The 21,866-nt window shown below is 41.0% G+C and overlaps 4 protein-coding genes across 4 annotated transcripts; 3 read left to right on the top strand and 1 right to left on the bottom strand.

Moving 5' to 3' along the window:
• The first annotated feature begins 1,085 nt into the window (after nt 1–1,085).
• Nucleotides 1,086–1,928, top strand: LOC137615871 (uncharacterized). The gene has a single exon (XM_068345559.1). The coding sequence runs from the start codon at nt 1,086–1,088 to the stop codon at nt 1,926–1,928; it is 843 nt and encodes a 280-aa protein (XP_068201660.1).
• Nucleotides 1,929–2,177: 249 nt separating this feature from the next.
• On the top strand, nt 2,178–2,654 carry LOC137615870 (uncharacterized). Its single transcript, XM_068345558.1, has one exon. It carries the CDS (start codon nt 2,178–2,180, stop codon nt 2,652–2,654), a length of 477 nt encoding a protein of 158 aa, XP_068201659.1.
• A 306-nt stretch (nt 2,655–2,960) lies between these two features.
• Nucleotides 2,961–4,088, top strand: LOC137615868 (uncharacterized). The gene has a single exon (XM_068345557.1). The coding sequence runs from the start codon at nt 2,961–2,963 to the stop codon at nt 4,086–4,088; it is 1,128 nt and encodes a 375-aa protein (XP_068201658.1).
• A 7,704-nt stretch (nt 4,089–11,792) lies between these two features.
• On the bottom strand, nt 11,793–13,319 carry LOC137615867 (uncharacterized). The gene has a single exon (XM_068345556.1). The coding sequence runs from the start codon at nt 13,317–13,319 to the stop codon at nt 11,793–11,795; it is 1,527 nt and encodes a 508-aa protein (XP_068201657.1).
• Nucleotides 13,320–21,866: the final 8,547 nt, after the last annotated feature.

Below are 21,866 nucleotides of genomic sequence, written 5' to 3'. Positions count from 1 at the left end.
CTCCAAGGGACAGTGCAAACTCCACGAGAGCAACTATGTCCAAGACATCTGACAAACCTAAAGCGGGGGCTGGGACGACTAGCAATGCACCGCCTGATAGAACTAACACCGAAACCGCTCCATAGGCTGGGACTCCTGCGACGACGGGGCACGTAAACGCCATGTCCACTGACCGACGACCGGATGGTCGTACAATGTTGAAGCTCATCCCAGTTAGGGTGAACGGAACGTGCACTACGATCGGCTTCATAGATGGAGGAGCCGCACCCACGTTGGCCGCAAGGAGCCTAATAGATCGGGTAGGTGTAACGGGAAGGCCTTGCAACCAGACCATGGTGACAGAGGCCGGTACGTTCGCCTGCAAGGAAGTGGTGCAACTCACCCTTGGTAACATCAACAGAGGTGAAGAAGAAGAACGAGTAAAAGAAGTCTTTGTTACAGACAAAATTAATGTGTCAACGGACTACATAATGCCTTCGGACTGGCTGAAGAGATGGCCAAACATGGCAGACGTAGAGCTGCAAAGCATGCCAACAGACCACGAACAGGTCGAGCTGGTGATCGGGTTAGACACAACCCTGAATCAAGTCATTCTGGAGCAACGCCATGGCACTGCCAACGAGCCATCCACCTACCTAACCAAGCTTAGTTGGGTGGCTTTCGGTCCTACTGGAGACCGGTCTGCATAGGAGGTCTCACCCGTGCATCATGTTCATCGAAAATTTGACCCTCAAGACTTAACAGAGCTACTGCAGAGTCATTTTAATCGAGATTTCTTCGAAAAGGAAACCCTCTCCAGATTGGAAGATTACCTAGAGCATAAGAGATTCTTGGCCACCTTGAATAACACAACACAGCATCGACATGGAAAGTACATGGCCAAGCTGCCATTCAAGAACTCTACTCCTCTACCTGATAATATGAATATGGCAATTCGACGAGCCCGAAGCTTGAAAAGAAGACTAGACAACGACGAAGCTTACAAGACATAATACGTAGCTCAGATGGAGAAATATACTGATAAGGGTTACGCCGAAAGGGTTCCTGTAAGTCAGCTAGACAGGAAGGATGGGCGCATATGACTCATGCCACACCACTTTGTCAGGTATCCTGTCAAACAGAAAGACCGAGTGGTCTTTGATCTGAAGGCAAGGCACCAAGGAACATCTCTCAACGAACATCTGATGCAAGGCCCCGACCTCACCAATAGCCTGACACGTGTTCTGTGTTTTAGAGAGGGTCAACATGCCATCACAGCAAACGTACAGGAGATGTTCCATCAGGTGAGGGTACCTGAAGAGGACAGAGACTGCCTGAGGTACCTCAGGTGGCCAGAAGATGTCACTAGCAAAGAACTGCAAGTCTTCAGAATGACGTCCCACGTTTTTGGCGCAAGATCATCCCCGAGCGTTGTTAACTTCTGCTTACGCAAAACAGCCCTGGACTTCGGAAGCAAGTATAACGAAGAAGCTTCTAACTCTATACATTGCAACTTCTACGTCGACAATCTCCTCAAGGCGATGGACGATGAGGAAGAATGCATCAAACTGACCAGAGATCTGATTAACCTGTGCGGGGATGGAGGTTTCCGCCTTAACCAATGGACCTCCAGCAGCAAGCGAATTCTAGCTGAGATCCCCGGAGAAGAACGAGACGACTCTGTGGCTGTTCTAGACTTGAATAAAGATGAGCTGCCAAGTGAACGAGCCCTGGGGATCCATTGGAACATGAGCATAGACGTGTTCACGTTCAGAATCGTCCTTAAAGACAAGCCTTTCAACCGACGTGGTGTGCTCTCCGTTGTTGCATCGATCTACGCCCCCTTGGGCTACTTATCCCCAGTCACTTTGATCGCGAAGATCCTGTTGCAAGAAATGTGCCAAAGGAAGCTCACGTGGGATGAGATGTCTGCTGAAGAACCTGTTTGATGGAAGACCTGGCTCGCGAAGTTGCCACAACTGGAAGAGTTCCAACTGCGAAGGTCCTTCATACCGCCAGACTTTGGAGATGTTGACACCCTTCAGCTGCACCACTTTGCAGACGCAAGTCAGACAGGCTATGGTGTAGTCTCTTACTTGCGTGTAGTTGGTGTCGACGGAAAGATTCATTGCACTCTCGTCATAGGACGGGCGAGAGTCGCCCCTCTGAAAAGGACCACCATCTCTCGTCTTGAGCTGATGGCGGCTGCTATCACTGCAAAGATGGACTCAAAGCTGAAGACTGAGCTCGATCTGAAACTGGCCCCGTCAGTCTTCTGGACTGATAGCACATCAGTGCTGAAATATCTCAGAAATCCGACTGCGAGGTATCAGACCTTCGTGGACAATAGGGTCAATCTCATTAGGGATACATCCGACATTATGGCGTGGAGATACATCAATACTACTGCGAACCCAGCAGACCTCACATCACGTGGCCTCTCCGTCGGTGACTTCCTCCAGTCATCTTTGTGGTTTTCAGGGCCAGATTTCCTCAAGATGGACGAAACGCACTGGGCAACCATGCCCGAAGACATGGTCAGAGGAGAGCTTGATCCAGACGCCGAAGTGAAGACTTCTCCCGTCTCCGATATAACGAAGAAAGAACCCACTTTCATTGAATCAATAACGATAAGATTCTCCTCCTGGTTGAAGTCTGTCAGGACCGTCGCGTGAATGACAAGATTTATCCGCCACACGCAGAACGCTCGCACATACAGCGGCGACTCACTCTCGAGTGTGGAGCTGCGTACCGCGGAGAATGAGATCTGGAGACTGACCCAAAGGTAAGAGTATGAAGAAGTGTTAAGCACCCTCTCGAAGAAGGGAAGATCGCTGAAGAGGTCTAGTAAATTAATCAAGCTGAGACCATTTCTCGAGGATGGATTGCTCCACGTTGGTGGTCGATTGCAGAAATCAACACTGGCAGATACGGCCAAGCATCCGATCATCCTACCCAGCAGTTCTCTGGCGGTCAACCTTATGGTGAGAGCCACACACGAGTCCTGCGGCCATTGTGGCCAGAACCACCTGATGACCCAGTTGAGGACAAACTACTGGATCGTCCGCGGAAATGCGATAGTCAAGACTGTCATTCAAGAATGCTTGGTCTGTCGCAGACTAAGTCGTCGTCCTGTAGTTCAGGTGATGGCTGAACTGCCATCCGACCGGCTTTGTCCAGATGAACTCCCCTTTACTAACACTGGCTCGGACTGCTTCGGACCGTTCTTAGTGAAGCAAGGAAGGTCCACAGTGAAGCATTGGGGCGCTATCTTTACGTGCCTTACCTCACGAGCAGTCCACCTGGAAGTGATCGATACAATGGAACAAGACTCCTTCGTCAATGCCATCAGGCGTTTCATCGCTCGCAGGGGGCCTATCAAGAGAATGTGGTCCAACAACGGGACCAACATTGTGGCCACGGAACGAGAGCTAAGAGAAGCTCTCCAGCTCTTCAACGAAGGAGAAATCAGAGACACACTCTCGATCCGAGGCATAGAGTGGAACTTTCATCCACCACATGCCTCACACTTCGGCGGAGTGTGGGAGCGTCTGATCAGGTCCGTCCGAAGAGCCCTCACAGCGGCCTGTCTCCAACAAGTCACGACTGATGAAACACTTCGCACTCTGTTCTGTGAAGTGGAGGCTGTCGTTGATGGCCGACCTCTGACGAAGATCAACGACGACCCGAACTGCCCTGCCCCTCTCACGCCTAACATGATCCTAACTTTGAAAGGGTCACCCGATCCCTTCACATCCACATGCAAGAAGGACATGTATGTGAAGAGGCAATGGAGACAGGCACAGTTCCTCGCTGACGAATTCTGGCGCAGGTGGATACAGGAGTATCTACCCCTGCTCCAGGAGCGCCAGAAGTGGTCAGTCCCAAAACGTGACATCAACGTCGGTGACGTCGTTCTAACACTGGACGAATGGCTTCCCCGAGGCAGCTGGCCTCTAGGGAAAGTCATGGAGGTCACTCGGAGCGCTGATGGTCGCATACGTCAAGCTTTGATCAAGACTGAGAACGGCGAGTTCAGAAGGCCCATGCAGAAACTGTGCCTTCTCTTGGAAAATGATAAAGGCGATGATATAAAGTTATATATATGAGGTGTCATGAGCGTATGCCGAGCGCTGCTCGTTACATTTTGTAAATATTGAATTTATTATTTGAGTTGAAAATATAGCAAGGTCATTTGAAGGAAGTAACCCAAGTAATGCCGTATCTACGGAAATATTTAGCCCATGACCAAATAGGGGGTGGTGTAAGATACGCCATAACGTATTTCCAAGAAATTTTTTGTGTTCTTTGTTAACCGTGAGGATTAATTTAGTTTCCCTTATTACGTTCTCCAGGACCAACTCTAAGTGTCGAAAACATAACCTTATATGGGCATAGCGATGGTCTAGCTCCATGATTGGTCGGCTCAGAGGGGCATCTCGCGCTAGACAGAGTGACGTCACGGCCCCGGACCTTGGCAGTGCATGGCTGTCCGCCGTGGTGTGAGCATCTCTGCGCTCAGCTTGCTGTGTTGACTGATGCAGTGATTTAGGAGTGTCTCTCCGTGTGTGAAGGACCAATCACACATTAGGCTTGATAACTAATCACTCGCAGGCGTTTAACGGTACCACCTGTGAATGTTCTTTGAACTGAACCTGAAATAGAATTGGCGGTGGGAAAAGATATAAGTCTATTATTTATTGTAATGAACCCTATTGCAATTAATGTAATCCTGTACCATTGCTGTATTTTCTTTATTGACTTGTATTTATGTATTGTAATGAACCCTATAGCAATTAATGTAATCCTGTACCATTGCTGTATTTTCTTATTGACGAGCTGTTTTTTTTTTTTTTTTTTTTTTTTTTTGCTGCTAAAACCTCATCCGATATACAAGTTATACTCTTCAATATATCTAATTATAAAAGACGTGAGTTTCAAGACCTACACGCCAATAACTTAGAACTTTAGCCGAGAGAGTGATCCCCTCTCCGGTGTTCTACAAGGGGGAATGGCCATTAATTGAACACATATTTTATCCTGGGTGCCCATGTCCTGAGAATGGTGGTAGACAAATAGAAACTTATCTAAAGGGGGAATGGCCATTAATTGAACTCACATATTTTATCCTGGGCTTCCCCTGTCCAGAGAATGGTGGTCTTCAGTTCTACCTCACTAGGCCTACTGTACTTGTTTACCGTAGTCAATGGCCTCTTTCTAATCACCCCCAACCTTGATCAGAGGTTTCTGTGACCTCTCAAGGTATCTACTTGTCCTCGTCCTTTGTGGAATCCGGATTCGTCAATGTGCAAGGGGACAGGCTAGTGGGGGAGATTAGGAGCACGAAGTTAACTCGGGGGCAATTGGCCCTGGCAGTAATGTTTAGCACCATGGCCTGGAACTTTGTGAGGTCGAGTTCAGGTCGGCAGCATCCGGTTTCCTTCACTCAACAACAGCGCATCTCAATGTGTAGGCCAGTGGTCTGGATGTGCCATCTCTAATTTAGGGGAGGCTTGAAACACTTGTGGTTTGTGAGTTTTAAGCAATATGCTTATTTAGAATACAAGGAGAAATCTTGCAACTCCAGGTGACAAAGATAATCCTAACTCTAACCATCTGGCATACATAATAATGAAACTAAAACGTAATTAGCAAGTCGGCCTTACGTGTGTGGACATCCATACCTCCTAGACTAGCAGACTTGAGTTGTGGTAGAGAGAAATCAAAAGTACCTAAATACTTAAGGTAAAATAACGAATTCAAAAATGTTTATCTCGGGACACTCGCTTAAGGAAGAATCATCTCTCATATTTCCTTGCCGTGACGTCACTAACAATAACAATGTCTACATAAAATAAACTGTGAAGAAGAGTAGTGAAGAAGATTCTTCACAATCTGCACAGAGAGGACCCATGAACTAATCACCAAGTTAAACTCGTTTCGACACATCTACCGCGCAAAATAAACGATACCCGTTTGAATACACTTGGCACACGGGACTACAGTATGTCTTCTGTAAAAGTGCGTTTATTTTTTCATTCATACCAAATGTTGGTCGTTTATTATTATCAAGTTTGTGAGTACTTTTTTGCCAATTATTATGCTCTGTTTGTAGTTTATTATCAAATTTGTAATTTCATATTCTCCAATCATTATGCAATGTTTGTAGTTTATTGTTGTTAAATTTGTAAGTTCATATTTGCCAATTATTCAATGTTGGTGGTTATTGCAAAAATATGCAAGTTTCTATTTGTCAGTTACGTTGTAATATTGATTTGTAGCTTGCTTATCACGTGACTAACATGCTTTGCATGCATTAACTGCATATTATACCCATTACTGTGTGCTATTTTTAAATACCTCTGTAAGCTGAAAATATTTGATGTCTAATCAAATCATTTTTATACAGTATTATATCCTTCTTTTGTGTTTTTGTGCTTACACTTCATTTGATATGCTTAAATGTTTATGCAAATTCAGATTGAATATTTTTCTTGTAATGCCAAAGCAGAATGTTATATCAATTTAAATAGCTTTTATCTTTATTCAAGTTATAACAAAGCTGTTCATGAGTATTTTGTTTGCAGTGATAAATGTGGAGAATTTTCTATTGTGTTCTGAGTGGGAACTTAGTCCGGGAAAGTCTCCTTATAACAGTTACATAAAGTTCAACAGGGGAGGATATGAGCACTTACTCTCGGGGCACAAACACCCTGCTAATACTTTACTGTCGCAATTCACTGACCATCACTCTTAAATACAAAAGGGGGACATTTTACTGTCCAGAGGCCGGAGAACTCCACACGTAGAAATAGAAATAATTTATGGCCTACTCTAGCTTTGTCAGGTCTATAGTCATCTCATTCTCAGGCTCTATTCAGACTCCGTCCCAGCTACCCCAATGAGATGCTGGACAGGTATTTTACGTTAAATGTAATTAGACAAAATCCAAAATGGGAGCAGTGATGTAAAGTAGTTTGCAAGTTTAAAGATAAGGATCTTTACCTTCGAAGCAAATATATTAATGCAAAGTTCCTCGCTGTTACCACCTATAGACTTACTTAGGTTTACTCTTCAAATATTCCCAGTTTAAACATTAAATAAATGAGGGAGCAAAAATACTAAAGAGGTTTAATTAACCTAAAATTGATTTATTTCACAAATTTACATAAAAAGAAATGGACATCTTAACACACTGTCTCCAGCCGGCAACCACAGGACTCCTTGGTGAGTCACGTTTTGGGAGAGGGGCTGAGCCAGAGGTACACAGGTTCACTGACCAGGCAGGTCAGTAGGCCAGGGCGGCTTCTCGTCCAATGGGGCGACACTAAGGTCGAGGGAGATCACCTGGTTTCACCTTTCCAGACAGGCGAGGAGCTTGATGTGCACTGTAATTCATTGGGGGTGCCATATCGGGACTTCAGGACAGGGCAATGTATTGTTGCAAGGAGTGCAGAGGAGGCAGGATTTTGTACTAAATACTTTAGAGAAATCTTGCTGCTCTAAGGGAGTTTATATATACAACAATCCTACCTATTCTGGCTTGCTAAAAATTAATATTTTAAATGATTAATTATCAATGGGCTGGTGCGATGGGCATACATCTTAAAATTAACAAACCTTAATTGGTATTGAGAAATATAAGATGCATTAATTCAGCAGTATTGAAATTTATATTTAAAATTCAGTTTAGGAATTTAATCTCGACCCATGTAGTTAAGGAAAGAACCAACATACGCCGGGGTTACCACTAAGGCCCTCTGTTGTGTGTATCTACGCTGTGACGTCACGAGCATAGCGTGCGCCACTGTCAACAAGTTTAAGTTTAGATTAGTCTTCCCTATGTTTCGTTAAAGAAAATTTAATGTAGGAGAGAACGTTTAAGGGATAGCTATAGTATTAGTAGAAGAGAGTTAAAAATACGATTGAAAGAAGAAGAGTGAAGAAAATTCTTCACAATGAAACAAAAGATTTCATTGTTTCATTTTAATCGATTTTAGTCTTTGTTGAGGTTATAAGAAAACTGTTCATCAAGGAGAGGTGTTAAAATAATATGATTTTGTGATTCTTAGTTTTGTTTCTTTGTAATAATTTGTTTTCAACTTTACCGCCTGGCAGCAGCGAATGCCAACGTCGGTCGTTCCCTTACCATAATGTAAACCAAGACCTTGATGTAAACAACCCCGCCCCATATGGCGAGACGAAACTGTTATATATAATAATCCTACCTATTCTAGCTTGCTAAAAATTATTGAGTTAATGGTCAATTAGCAATGGGTTGGTGCGATGGGCATACATCTTAAAATTAACAAACCTTTATTGATATTGAGAAATAAAGGCTGCTTTCAATTTTGAGGAAAGAACCACCTTTTGCCGGCTAAGACTTTTGCTGTGACGTCACGAGCATGTAGTACACTACTGTCAATAAGTTTAGTCGATTTAAAATAGTTTTCCCGATGTTCCGGTAAAGAAAACATAATGTAGGAGAAAACGTTTAAGGGGTAGGCCTACCTACAGTATTAGGAAAGGGCCTTAAATACAAAAGGAAGAAGAGTGAAGGAAAATTCTTCACAATCCATGCACTTATAAGTTAAATCAAAGTTCAATATAATACGTACCACTAAACATCTTCCTAACGCCAAATATGTCAGATCCTGAGAAATATATAATTCTAATAGCTTTATGACAAAAAAAAAAAAAAAGTTTCAAAAAACAAATGTACTGCGGATATCTTGCCTTAATCTTATATCCAATATCAGTGGGGCTTACTCATTAGTAGCACATATTTCATGTATTATACTGTTAGTACTCACCGTTCTTTATCCTTGGGGAACCTGTGAAACACCAAATGAGGATCATTTTCTTTTCGTTTATTGCAAACAACACACGTGTGTGACTTATTCACTGTTGGGGCCATGATATCGTTTTGTGTCAACTATCAGATTCTAAATATAAACAAACAGACGACATGCAATATACCTACAACGCCATGTGGACACTGAACGGTCAAACTATTGCGTTCACTTCGGAGTTGGCAATTCGTAACTTGAGCCTTCCTATTATCCTTCAGCATATGTGTGGTGAAAAAAATGATGGATAAAGTGGACTGTATACTTAATGTTGTTACTGACTAAAAATCCGCTAAAAATGTTTCGTAACAACTACCACTGCTCCCATTACGGCTTCTAAGGGCTCGGCTACACCAAGCGCGATGAGCGGCACGGTAGCGGCATGATTCGGGTTGAAGGCCAGCGACAAAATGTTGGGTGGCCACACCGAAACCACCACACCTCTCTTGCCTCCTCACTCCCAGCTTTCGAAGATAGCCTTCCTCGTAAACATGACGATGGCGTTTGAGTAGGAAATTACTTCCAATTGAAAATCTTTATTTTTATCTGAACAATAAATTACACAAAATTCTGGATTCACGATTTCAACAAACGGAGAAGGGAAAATAAGTCAATTTTGGAATTAATGTTGCCAGTCTCGTTTGTACGGCGACAGATTTAATGAATATCTGCATATTTCACAATTCTTTTGATTCTTTGATGGCAACATCCTTCCTGGATTCAGGCTCAAAAAACAAACGTCAAACTATAGACAACCTCAATCTCTCTCTTACCAGGTATTATAATTGCTTCAACTATGATAAAGTTTACGAAAAATCGCTATCCCTTTCATTGCAGAATTAACTAGCATTTGCATAAGATATATTATTTAAATGTACATACGATTCTTTTTACATTTGAAATTTCTCTACTTCGTCTTACATCTATCTATCTATCTATCTCTCTATCTATCTATCTATCTATCTATATATATATATATATATATATATATATATATATATATATATATATATATATATATATATATATATACTAAATGGTGATTAAATAGGTTGCAAAGCACAAAAAGATCTAGGCCTACCCACTATTTTAGTACCTTTCATTTGCAGTTGATTGCCATGACTTCCATTTTCTTTAATTTATTTTTGCTCTCCAAAACACTTCCCAATAAATTGTTAATTAGTTATGGCTGGAAACGAACAACTGAATGCATACCCCTTCAGGAACTGATGAAAAATAGTGTAATCTTGGGTGAAGACGCTCGAACTGCAGCGATTTTTTAAAACATGAAACATAGTCTGGCAGCAGCTGCAGCGGTTGGAGGCTTCTCGCGCCTCCTATCTGGCCACCTACGTAAGATACCTTAGGTTTCAATTTGCCGCGGGAACCTCTTCCCGCTAACCGCGCCGCTAGTCGCGCCGCTAGTCGCGCTTGGTGTGGCCGAGCCTTAAGGAATAACGGGAGATATCTCTTCCCCAATAAACCATTAATTAGTATAACCGATATTCAATAGTACTACAGTCATATAACTCTCAACAATAAGACTACACTCTAAGTCCTTTCATCTACTGAGCAGTCCCTACGAAACAAGTTTGTTTTCTCTCTCTCTCTCTCTCTCTCTCTCTCTCTCTCTCTCTCTCTCTCTCTCTCTCTCTCTCTCTCTCTCGAGTAGGTAGATTTTCTGACCTTAGAGGACCGCAGTTTGTAGTCTTGTTTTCTTTAAGTTGCACAAACTTCTCAGTATGAACACCTTGGTGTTAAGTAATTATCAGATCGGTTCTTAATTACCAACTATGCATTAAAACAAGAACATAAATTAATGGAGATATCGAAACGCACTTGTTAAATTGTAGTCAAACTTGGTTTAATAGCTAAAAGTTAAATTTTACATAAATGAGTGATTATGCAAAGACACTCAAGGGATGTATAAGTCAATGGCACTTTAACAAAATTACGACAAAGTTAAAAGAATAAGGGTAAATCACCACTTCTAGTCTTATACACACACAACCACCACCACCACCACAACAACACCTGATAACAGATCAGCTCAAAGTTTGAGCCTGAGGCCCTGAGCAAAAAGCTGTATCCTTCGTCGTGCATTCAGATTTTATACGAGGAAAGGAGACAAGTTATACAATTAGCCTACAAAGTATGTAAGACTGCCTACAAGATTTACATTAACTCGAAAAACCTTAAAGAAAATTCAAAGATCAACATAAAAACAAATTCAAAACACACAGTATACAATTTTAAACACATTTTTTAAACGTATTTAGCTGGTTGGTGGTGTGTGACAAATATGATCATGGGTAGTGTCACGCCCATACATCTATGGAGGAGCGCGAACTAGATGAATCATAGGGTGAACACTGCCCTCATTGTCTTCTAATCTTTGACCTCAACTAATGGATTCTCTGGCGAGATGTAAACAAGTTAGTAACACCTTCAACTACTACCACACGCTGTACAACACATTCGCTAGAAGTATGTAAAAGAATCTTATTATTAAAACTGAAACATCTATTAACATTTTGTAAGCATATTTTATGGTGATTGACCATACGTAAAATGCGACATACTAAAACCATAGTCATGCATGAAACAAACAAAAACGTAAGAGTGTCATTCTCTCGTAAGATGTGGTTCTTTAACTCTTATCATGATAAGCAACAAAGAACATATTTCTACAAAATATGAGGACATGCAAATTTCGGTTTCATGAATAAGAACACAAATGCAATAACATAATTCCTGTTTGTCAATTACCTGACAAACAACAATTCTCAATAAAAAATCAATCAATAATGTGTATGAACACGCAATACTAATAACCTTACGGTAAGAGGAGGATGCACACACAAAAATGTTATGTTAAATCGTTATGAGAGGAATTTCTCACACCCTCCCCCACAAAAGGGAAGAATCTTACAGCCCATTTATAGAGCCTTACAAAGCTCCCTTTCAAATCAACTGTTTCCCGTGTTCATCGGCTTTAACAGCACCTCTTCTCATAGGACGACAATCACACATCATCTGTAATGGTGGGGCATCTGGTGTTTCATCCTTCGCTACACTCTCCAGGTCATCTCCTACGTCCACGGATTCGGCTTCACCTTCTTCATCTTGTTTGTTATCTGATGACGACGTCTCTATTACATTACATTTAAGTGGAATAACTTGATTCAGTGGTCTCGTAAAATTTCCACTTGCCGTTCTTATCTTAACTGTCCTTATGACATTATCAGGTTCTGCATGGAGTTGCTCGATGATTCCTAAAGGGTACTTGTATCTCTTACAGTTCTCATTAACTATAAGAACTAAATCTCCTATTCTTGAAGGACAGATGTTTGACAACTCGACGTTCCTGTGTCTTTCCCTAAGAGAAGACAGATAATCATGTAGCCACAATTTCTCAAACTTCCTTATTGTCTCACACAATTTGGCATAGTTCTCCCTCAAATCGACGTTCTCGTGGTAAGGTAAGTCGACGAGCTTCTTCAAAGGAGGAGCTATTGTAATATTTCTGCCATATAAGAGTTTTGCAGGAATGAGTGCATCATCGGCGTTATCTTCATTGACATATGTTAGGGGCCTATTATTGATGATGTTTTCAGCTTCGGCCACAATGGTACTGAGTTCTATGAATGAAACTCTCTTTCTAATCAAGGCCCTTTGTAAACAGCTTTTCACTACCCCGTTCAGTCTCTCATAAAAACCTCCTTTCCATGGGGCTCTCAGGGTAGTGAATTTCCACTCTAAATTACTATCAGTAAGATACTTTCTTACTTCTGGCTCTTCACTGATTTCCCTTAAAAACTTACTTGCTGCAATGAAGTTCGGTGCGTTGTCACTTATTAAAAGCTTTGGAAGTCCGTGTTTTGCTGCGAATGGCCTAAAGACAAGAATGAATTCTCGAGCATTCATGGATTTGCACATATACAAGGCAATTGCTCTCGAGGTGGCGCATGTAGACAACAAGACATACGCCTTCTTGTCTTCAGCTTCATTCTCAGATACACTAATGTTTCCTGTATAGTCTACGCCAACACAGGAAAACGGTACTTCATGATTAACTCGCTCAGGTGGTAAGGGGGGAAATCCTGTTAAACTTAGGGGTTGATTCTGTACCTTTTTGCAAAGAAGGCACCATTTCAAAATCTTTTTCACGGACTGGCGAATTTTCTCAACCCAAAACTGTTGTCTCAAAATGATCACTAAGGTGTTTGTGTTGCAGTGTAGGTTAAGTACATGGTAATGTAACACTATAAGTGGCCATAAGGGGTGTCGACTAGCGACGTACACTGGATGCTTAGCGGATTCTGACAAATGTGCATTTTGAATTCTCCCTTGACACCTAATGACACCACTTTCATCTACATAAAGACCCAACTGTCTGATAAGATTCCTCAACTCAGAGGGAACACTAGAATTTTCTTGTAAACCATTGTTCAATGCATAATACAGTGTTGGGAAAGCTTGACGTTGCATAATCCTGATTAACACAAGTAAATTATTACTTTCCTGGAATTTCTCAGGAAATATTCTTCTCCCAAACCGAATTAATCTACATACAATTCTTAATGCGTGTTTCAATGAAGAGAATTCTGAACAATTAAACATAATCACATCATCATCGGGAACTCTGCAAGTATTTCATTTACATTAACAAACTCTCTGTAAACTACATTTTCTTGTTCTGGAAATTGATTTTGGTCAGTGATCCAAGTGGGACCATGAAACCACAAAACTGACTTACCCAAAAGAGACATTGAAATACCTCGTGTAACTAAATCAGCAGGATTTTCCTCGGTACAATCATAAAATAGTCTGATGTTATGATTGGACTTCAAGTCCTTGATTTCCTTTACTCTGTTAATTACAAACATTTCTTTAGATTTTTCATAAAACACCCAACTCAAAACAACCTTGGAATCACTCCAAACAGTGCAATCTGAAATCTTATCCCCAAAAATCTCTAACAAATGAACAGCTAGGCGTGTGCCTATAGTTAAAGCAAGTAATTCTTGATAGGGAATAGTGAGCAGAGGGCTCGGGGCTACTCGAGACTTGCTAATTAGCAAATGACTCGTCTGTTTAATGCTAACAACATATGAGCAGGCACCATAAGCCACCTGAGATGCATCAACAAACACATGCAAGCTAAAGTTACCTCCATTAAAGCAAGATCTAGGGACTCTGATCTCCTCAGTGGTTTTGAGTTGGCCTAATAATTCATCAAACTCTTTCTTCAAATCAATCCTCAGATCACCATCCCAAGTAGTTTTCAGTTCACATAATTTCTTTACAAATAGTTTCCCCTTAATTGTCACGGGGTTTAACATTCCTAAAGGATCAAAGATGGTTGAAAGGAGAGACACAACCTTTCTCTTAGTCAAAGTACAAGTATTTCCTAAATGACTGAGATAAATAACAATCTGAATGGGGATCTTTACTCTTCATGAATCATCACTGGTATCCCACAGGAGACCGAGTAGTTTTACTGCATTCAAATCCACAGCATCAGGTGTATGTCTATCATTAAATGAGCTCAAATTACTTGCCCATTCTCCCAAGGGTATGTTGGCTTCCAACATGATTTGATTTACCTTACTACTCTCGAGTTCTAAATCATCACATTCCTCGTAAGTTTTCATGAAGTTATCCACATAAAAAGACTTCATTACTGACCTTGCGATGGGATCTGAGTGATTCTGCAAATGATATTGTATAGTTTGATTAAGCAAAAAAGGTGAGCAAGTAGCTCCAAACAACAAAACCTTAAATCTGAAATTCTTGACATTCTTAAAATCTCTATCAGCAAACCACAAAAATCTGTGAAATCGCTGTGGCTTTCATTAATTCCTATTCTAAGGAAAGCCTTACTTATGCTACTACAGCATATTTATTCTGGCGAAATTCTACCAGCATATCTGTCAGTTTCATTGCCAGATTCGGTCCCGCGTGCAAACAATCATTGGGACTTGGCTTGTTGTGACTCCTTTCTACTAGCATTAAAAACTATCCTAATTGGAGTCATAGCAGATCCTTGAATACTGGATGGTGAGGTAAATAATGGTTAATGCCATCAATTGGATGAAAAGAGTCATCCTCTACTTCTATTTCCTCATTAAATCCTAGCTTGGCATACTCGTCCAAAACAGACTGGTATTGATCAAACAATTCTGGTTTAGACTGAAGGGTTTTCCTAAGTGAATACAATTGACCCAATGCCTTTCTATAACCAATAGGGGGTCTAGTATTATTCCTAAATGGTAAATCAACAGTTTCACTGAAATGTTTGATTGTTGCTTGATCGTTATAAGATCGTGCATCCTCACCGATGCCAATCATATCTAATGACCATAATCTAGAAATATCCTCATCATCAAGAGGATTTACAGGAGCAGAGATTCTTGAACAAACTATGCTCTGTGTACCTATTACAGATCTTACATTTGCTTCATCGCTGACTACATTACATGCCCACTTTGGTATAGGACCAAAGATAACAGCACCGGCAGTGCTACTAATCAAACCTACATCATCATATTTATCATATTTATTCGCAAGGGATAGAACTTAACATACCGGCTATAATGATCAATAACAGTCAATACATATCTATAACCATTTGCACCAGATAACATATCTGTTAAATCAAGACTGATTCTCTCTAAAGGTTTAGTTACTGGAGGCAATTCCTGAAACTGTTGTTGTAAAGAACTACTAGCTTTATGTTTTTGACACATGACACATTCACTTACATATTTGGTAACATCAGATCGCAATGAAGGCCAATAAAATAAGTTTTCAATAGCATCAATTGTTTTGGGTATTCCTAAGTGACCTGACAACGATTCATGACCGAACTTCAAAGCTGCCTTGGTTAAATCCCTAGGAACTATCAATCTCAGCTGAATGGAGTTATCAGCTTTATCTGCACTGAGATATAATAAGCCTTCGTACAGCAGGAACTGTAATCAAAGCTCTTGGGAACCTCTTATGTGGTAATTTGCCACCCTCTAGAAAGGTTATTAACTCAGCCCACCTAGGTTCCTCTAACTGCTTTTCTTTAAACTCATCCTTGCTCAGACCGAGATAATCGTCCCTACTCTGATGAAAAACTGCTCTAACTGGTCTACTTAGTTGATCTGCCACCTGATTATTTTTACCTGGCTGATATTCTACCTTGAACCGGTAATCCTGCATTTCAATTACCCACCTGCTCATTCTAGGTGATTTAGTCTTTCTCTTGAACACTGATACTAGAGGCTGATGATCTGTGTGAATGGTAAATGGAACACCCCAAAGAAAATGATGAAACCTACGACATGCTAAGACAATAGCAAGTGCTTCTCTGTCAGTGGTACTGTAGCGCTGCTCAACTGGCTTCAGTTTCTTAGAGAAATATCCAACAAGTTTCAACTGATCCTCTTGTCTCTGCATCAAAACCGCACCTACATGATCTAAACTAGCGTCAGTAAATAATTCAAAGGGTTTAGTCATTTGAGCCTTTACTAACACTGGAGCAGTGACTAATGCTTGTTTCATTTGTTCAAAGCTGGACTGACAATTCTTTGTCCACAAGACGGGTTCTTTCTCTCTTAAGAGATTAGTCATGAGAACAGCTATTTTAGCATAATCCTTAATGTGTTTCCTGTAAAACCCACACATTCCCAGAAATCTCCTAGTTTGCTTAACATTGGTAGATGGTTTCATGCCTTTGATTGCACTGATATTGTCTGGACATGGTCTACAACCGTCCTTGGAGATTATATGACCTAAAAACTTTATTTCCTTTTGGCCTATCTGACATTTCTTTAGGTTTAGCTTCACTCCTCTGTCACTGAAAAGTTTGAATAGTTGCTCTAACCTTTTTAACAAGATGGGAAAACTGGGAGCCCAAACAACTATATCATCTAAATAATTCTTAACCCACCCTTTCTTAATAAGAGGAGCCAAGATATTAGACATGATACGTGAAAATATAGCTGGACTGCAACTTAATCCAAAAGGAAGGCGTTTAAATCTATAAAGTGAAACTCCATCACTAAAAGTTGTTAAATCCCTGCTCTCTTTATCTAATTCCACTTGATAATATGCATCTTTCATATCTAAAGAAGCATAATAATGTTTCCTGCAGCTGTATCTACCATTTCCTCTAACCTAGGTAAAGGGTGAATATCAACCTGGAGGTGTGTGTTGACTTTACGGTAATCGAGGCACATCCTTTGAGTGTGATCGGGTTTCCTTACAAGAACAATTGGGCTTAACCATGCTGCATTAGATGGTTCTATTATCCCTCTTTCTTCCATATCCTCTAACATGGTGGAAATAAGAGTTTTGGCCTTTTCTGGGTATCGCTACATGGGAGATCTAACTGGATCTGGATCACTTACTGCAATATGAGCTTGAACATCTTTAAACTTTCCCAATTCTTTTTCTTCAAGAATGAATATGGAGTGATTTGCAACTAACATGTCACTTAATTCTGCCTGTTGGTCAGCATTAAGATGGGAATTATCTTGTTGAGAATACAAATATTTAATTTTTTCTTCTCTAGTATTGCCTGATTGGATGCTAACATCAACACCTGGAGGAACTAAATCATTCTGAATTCTAGTTTTCCGGCACTTTGGATCTGGCTGATCAATATCATCTTCACTGATTATCCTATAACAACATAATAAAGTTCCAACCTTTATTGTCATCCTAGCTTTTGTGTTATTTACCAATGGTAATAACACTTCCTGAGCATCATTAACCTTAAGGCACAACACAGATTGGGTTTGACACACTTTAACTTCAGGTACAAATTCTAACAATGTGTTAGGAGGTTCATCTACAGCTAATGGGTAAATACCAGCAGTAAACTGGGGTAGAATAAGTTTCTTTCTAAGTCTAACCTGAGCTTTTTGAGGTTTATTAGGTTGAAGTACCTTAATCTGCCTGACCCTTTTCTTAGATGGTCTGGGTCTCAAATACCTTACCGGATAAATAAATCTATCCCAAACAATTATTTTCTTTGCATCATCCCATGTCATCAGTGCAGACCTAATCAAATCTGCTCCTAACAATAGGTCTGTGTCCAAATAACCATCTGGCACTACAGAAAATAAATGGGTAATCACCCTGGAACCAATATGAACGTCCAAATACACCGTACCAAGAACAGGGAGAACATGCCGAGTTACTCCAGTAAGTTGTGGGATATTCCTCATTTGATTACAATGTAAACCTAAACTTTCTATAAGCCTCTTCTGTGCTACACATACTTCACTACCAGTATCAATTAAGGCATGGCACATTACATGATTTATCATCAAATTGATAGAAGGAGACCTGTGACTGGCCGTTAGTCACTCATTTCGGACAGGACCTGGGCACTGTGCTGAACCTCTTTTACAACCAGGTCTGTGGCAATCAAAACAAACACCTCTCGGAGGATTATGTGGACATTCAGAAGGCTTGTGATCTCTAACCTTACAGTAAGCACAATACTGATTGTTTCCCTTTTTCTTACCTAATCTTTTTAATTGGTTGGACAACTCACTAATCTGCTTCTCTAGATCCTCCAATTTTGATGTGGTTTGTGCACTACTATTTACTGCAGGTGTTGGAAGGGAATTGGAATTATGAACAGGTAAAACTCTACGTTGGGTAACGGTTCCACTTATTGTCGCTAAATGATACTCATACTCAACTAGTTCAATGAATCTTTCCAAAGGTATCCCCTCATCAAGGAAGTCAACGAGTCGTTCTTGGGATCTACCGCCAAGTCCACTATACAACTTCCTTTTCACAAGATTGTCAGCTTTTGGCAAGGTATCCTTAGGGAATTTCAATGCAAAGGCAGATAATTTACATTTCATTCTGTTAACAAATGTTCTGGGGGCTTCATCTACACTGTACCGTTCCATCTCTATTTCTTGCCAAGACTGGGTAATATTAACTGAACAGGCAAATTGGTGATTCAGAAAGTCCTTAATTTGACTCCAAGATATGTTATTTCCCCTTTTGGCCATTTCAGCCGTTATTAGCGTTGCAATTTCTTGATCTACTCTGGTAAGTGCTACTTGGATCCTATCCATATCTGCAGAAACCCAGAACTCTACTTGACAGAAAAACCTAGCCAGTCTATTATCAGTTCCAATACCTTGCAAATCTGACAATTTCAACATCAAAATATCCTTGGGTTTTAAGCAAAATCCCTTAGACTGATTACCAATAGGGTCATGCACATTACCTACCCGAATAACTGGGTTATTAATGGTGTTACTACCCTGAACTGGATCATTAGGCCCTACAGGCTGTGTACTAATTGGCAAATTATGTGTCAATACTGATGTTGGCGTTATGTCCGCTCTGTCTACTGTAACAAATGGGTTAATGTCAGATGTGTCAGCTCTGTTAGAATTGAATGGGGTGGAAGTGACAGGTAAAGCATTTGACAAACTAGATATTTCTCTTTTCATGTCAATAAGTTGTTCGCACATTTGTTGCATTTGACTACTTTGGTTATCCATGGCAGACAAAAGATTATCATATAAATCTTCTGTTTCAACCTCACCTTCCATTTTCTGAGCCATGTTATACAGAAACACCAGCAAAATAGTCAGCACACAATGCAATAAAAATAAATACACTAATAGTACAGTACCTTAGGCTAGGATGATATAGACCTAATCACCCTAGGTTAGGCTATCATATAAATATATAAAAAATAAATAGTCCTAATGGTTTTGTGGCTACTTTAGGACGTAGGGATGGATATATTAATCTATATAAGATAAATACATCCCACCGCTGCCACCATATGTCATGCCGTTTCACACATGACTTTTCACTAAACTCTTACCTTCGTCAATTGTCCTTACCTAAGTTCGGAGGCACCATTCAATTTAGGACAATCGACTTACTCCTGGCTAGCCTATCTATAACAAACCAAGCCTTGATATAGGCTAATGCCGTGTACATCATAGGTATAGGCTAATAATCTGAGCTTTTGCTTAAGGTAACTTGACTCTTGCTGTGGAGAAAGACGGGTCTTCATTTGCAGTGGAGGTTGAGGGAAAGGCTGTTTCCCGGGGGTCTTTTTATTCTTACAAAAAGTTTAGTACATGCTCGGTACTCCAAACTGGTACCCTTTTACAAGGGAGAAGGTAAGAATTTCACATAATAATAAGGGGGAGCAACACCGTTTCCCCTCTACACTGGTCGCTGTCGGCTCGAAGAGTGCGCTCTGAGCTTACCTAGCGCAGCTACGCCCGAGGCTCACACAACTACGTCTCTGTTTACCTTGGCACTCAATCACAAACTCTCGACCATAGACACAACTACTCCTTTGTTACGCCTCTCTACCTCGGCGTATGCACACTCGATCCTACACCATCTCAACTACGTGTGGCTAACATAACATTTTGATGAGATGAAAACCAATTCGTTTATTAAGTCTAAAAATCGTAAATGGAATTACCATTCAGTTAAATGAAGCATTTCTGTCATTACATAAGAATGTACGATGTTTACCGTTACAGTTGAAACAATTGGACTTATTAGTACACTCAAATGAACGATGACCCTTTCTCAAACAACCAAAACATAATTGTAATTCATAAATGCGTGCTCTCCAAGACTCTAAAGTACCATATTTCGCACAGACCTTGCCACTGTGTTCACCTTGATAAAAGCAACAACACAAAGTGTGTTTCCTAGGAGTGGCTTAAACATTAGTTCTGAAAGCACCAATAGGCAAATGGGCCTGACGTTCGTTTTTCGAACCCTTGTTGCGGTAGGGGCTGCCCTTAACAGTGTTTGATTGTGATGATGTACTGTCATTCGTTCTATTAGGACATAAAACTTGACTTAATCTCGCAATGCCCTCTTTCAATTGATACACACTAAGTATAGGAGTATTATACCTTTCTTGTAACGATATCAAGGTTTCATCGGACAAGCTTTTGAGGATAATTTCCCCTTCAAGAGGATTGCCAGTAGATTTACCCATTAGAGTTTTGTAGGAATGTTCAATTTGATGTACGATATGTTTTCCCTGTTATGTGTATCTCTTTGCACGGGGTTCAGGAAAAGACACAAGTCAGTTCCCGCTCATCCCTTGATCTGTAATCAACTCTTGTACATTAAAGGAATCAACTGTTCCCGAGTATGTCTTAACCTGCTTACATGGCGCAGTGAATCTCGTTCCAAAGCAGGACCTACAAGATGCTGAGACGAGGCCATCACAACACACCCAGGGGCACAGCAAGACGTTCCCCCAGGGGCACTGCAAGCAGGAATGCAACACCGGCACGCCGGCGCCACGAGGGACAGGACTTGTTACAGGCTTTGGTTGGCCTCATGGCACAAGGAAGACCACATGGTTCAGCATCGGCAGGTGTTAGGGCGATGTGCCCTGAGAAGTGTAGCTATGAGATGACACAAAGCAGTTTTCGAGAATGGTGTCGCTCTATGAGTGATTGGCTGGCCTTAGGAAACGTCTCAGGAGAGAATGCACTTATCAGTATCCGGTTAAACTGCGATGAGAAGTTAAGGATGGCTATAGATGCAACGCACTCAGAGGTTCAGTGGAACTCATTAACGGCCTCTGAGGCATTTGACAGACTGGAGGAGATCACGACGAAGTCTGTGAATAAGGCAGTGGCATGGGACAAGTTTTTCTCAGCGCAACAAGGCGATCAAGAAACCGCGAAATCTTTTGTGCATAGGTGCCAACAATTGGCCTTAGATTGTGGGTTTAAGTGTCCCCATTGTCGAGCTGATCTGAATGATTTTGTGTTAGTTCAGCGGATAACAAGTGGTTTAAGCAATGTGGGACTTAAGCAAGAGATCCTACAGGATCATGAGGTTTTCAATACTGTGCAGAAAGTGTTACGTAAATGTGAAATTTATGAATCCGCAGAAAAGGATAGTATTAGCGCTCGTGGAAGGGCAAACGTAGCTAGTTTGGTAAAAGGGGATGAGATAGGCTTAGGCCTAGTTGAAAGTGGGTTAGAAGGTGAAAGTAAAATTATTGCT

Source organism: Palaemon carinicauda, chromosome 22 (assembly GCF_036898095.1).
Source record: "Palaemon carinicauda isolate YSFRI2023 chromosome 22, ASM3689809v2, whole genome shotgun sequence".
Taxonomy (NCBI): Eukaryota; Metazoa; Arthropoda; class Malacostraca; order Decapoda; family Palaemonidae; genus Palaemon; species Palaemon carinicauda.
The sequence above is the reverse complement of the archived record's forward strand: the minus strand, read 5'-3'. Positions and strand labels throughout refer to the sequence as shown.

Bases quoted from the DNA above. Each gene is read 5' to 3' on its own strand.
- LOC137615870 (XM_068345558.1), top strand. From the start codon at position 2,178: ATGGCGGCTGCTATCACTGCAAAGATGGACTCAAAGCTGAAGACTGAG.
- LOC137615871 (XM_068345559.1), top strand. From the start codon at position 1,086: ATGCCACACCACTTTGTCAGGTATCCTGTCAAACAGAAAGACCGAGTG.
- LOC137615867 (XM_068345556.1), bottom strand. From the start codon at position 13,319: ATGCAACGTCAAGCTTTCCCAACACTGTATTATGCATTGAACAATGGT.
- LOC137615868 (XM_068345557.1), top strand. From the start codon at position 2,961: ATGGTGAGAGCCACACACGAGTCCTGCGGCCATTGTGGCCAGAACCAC.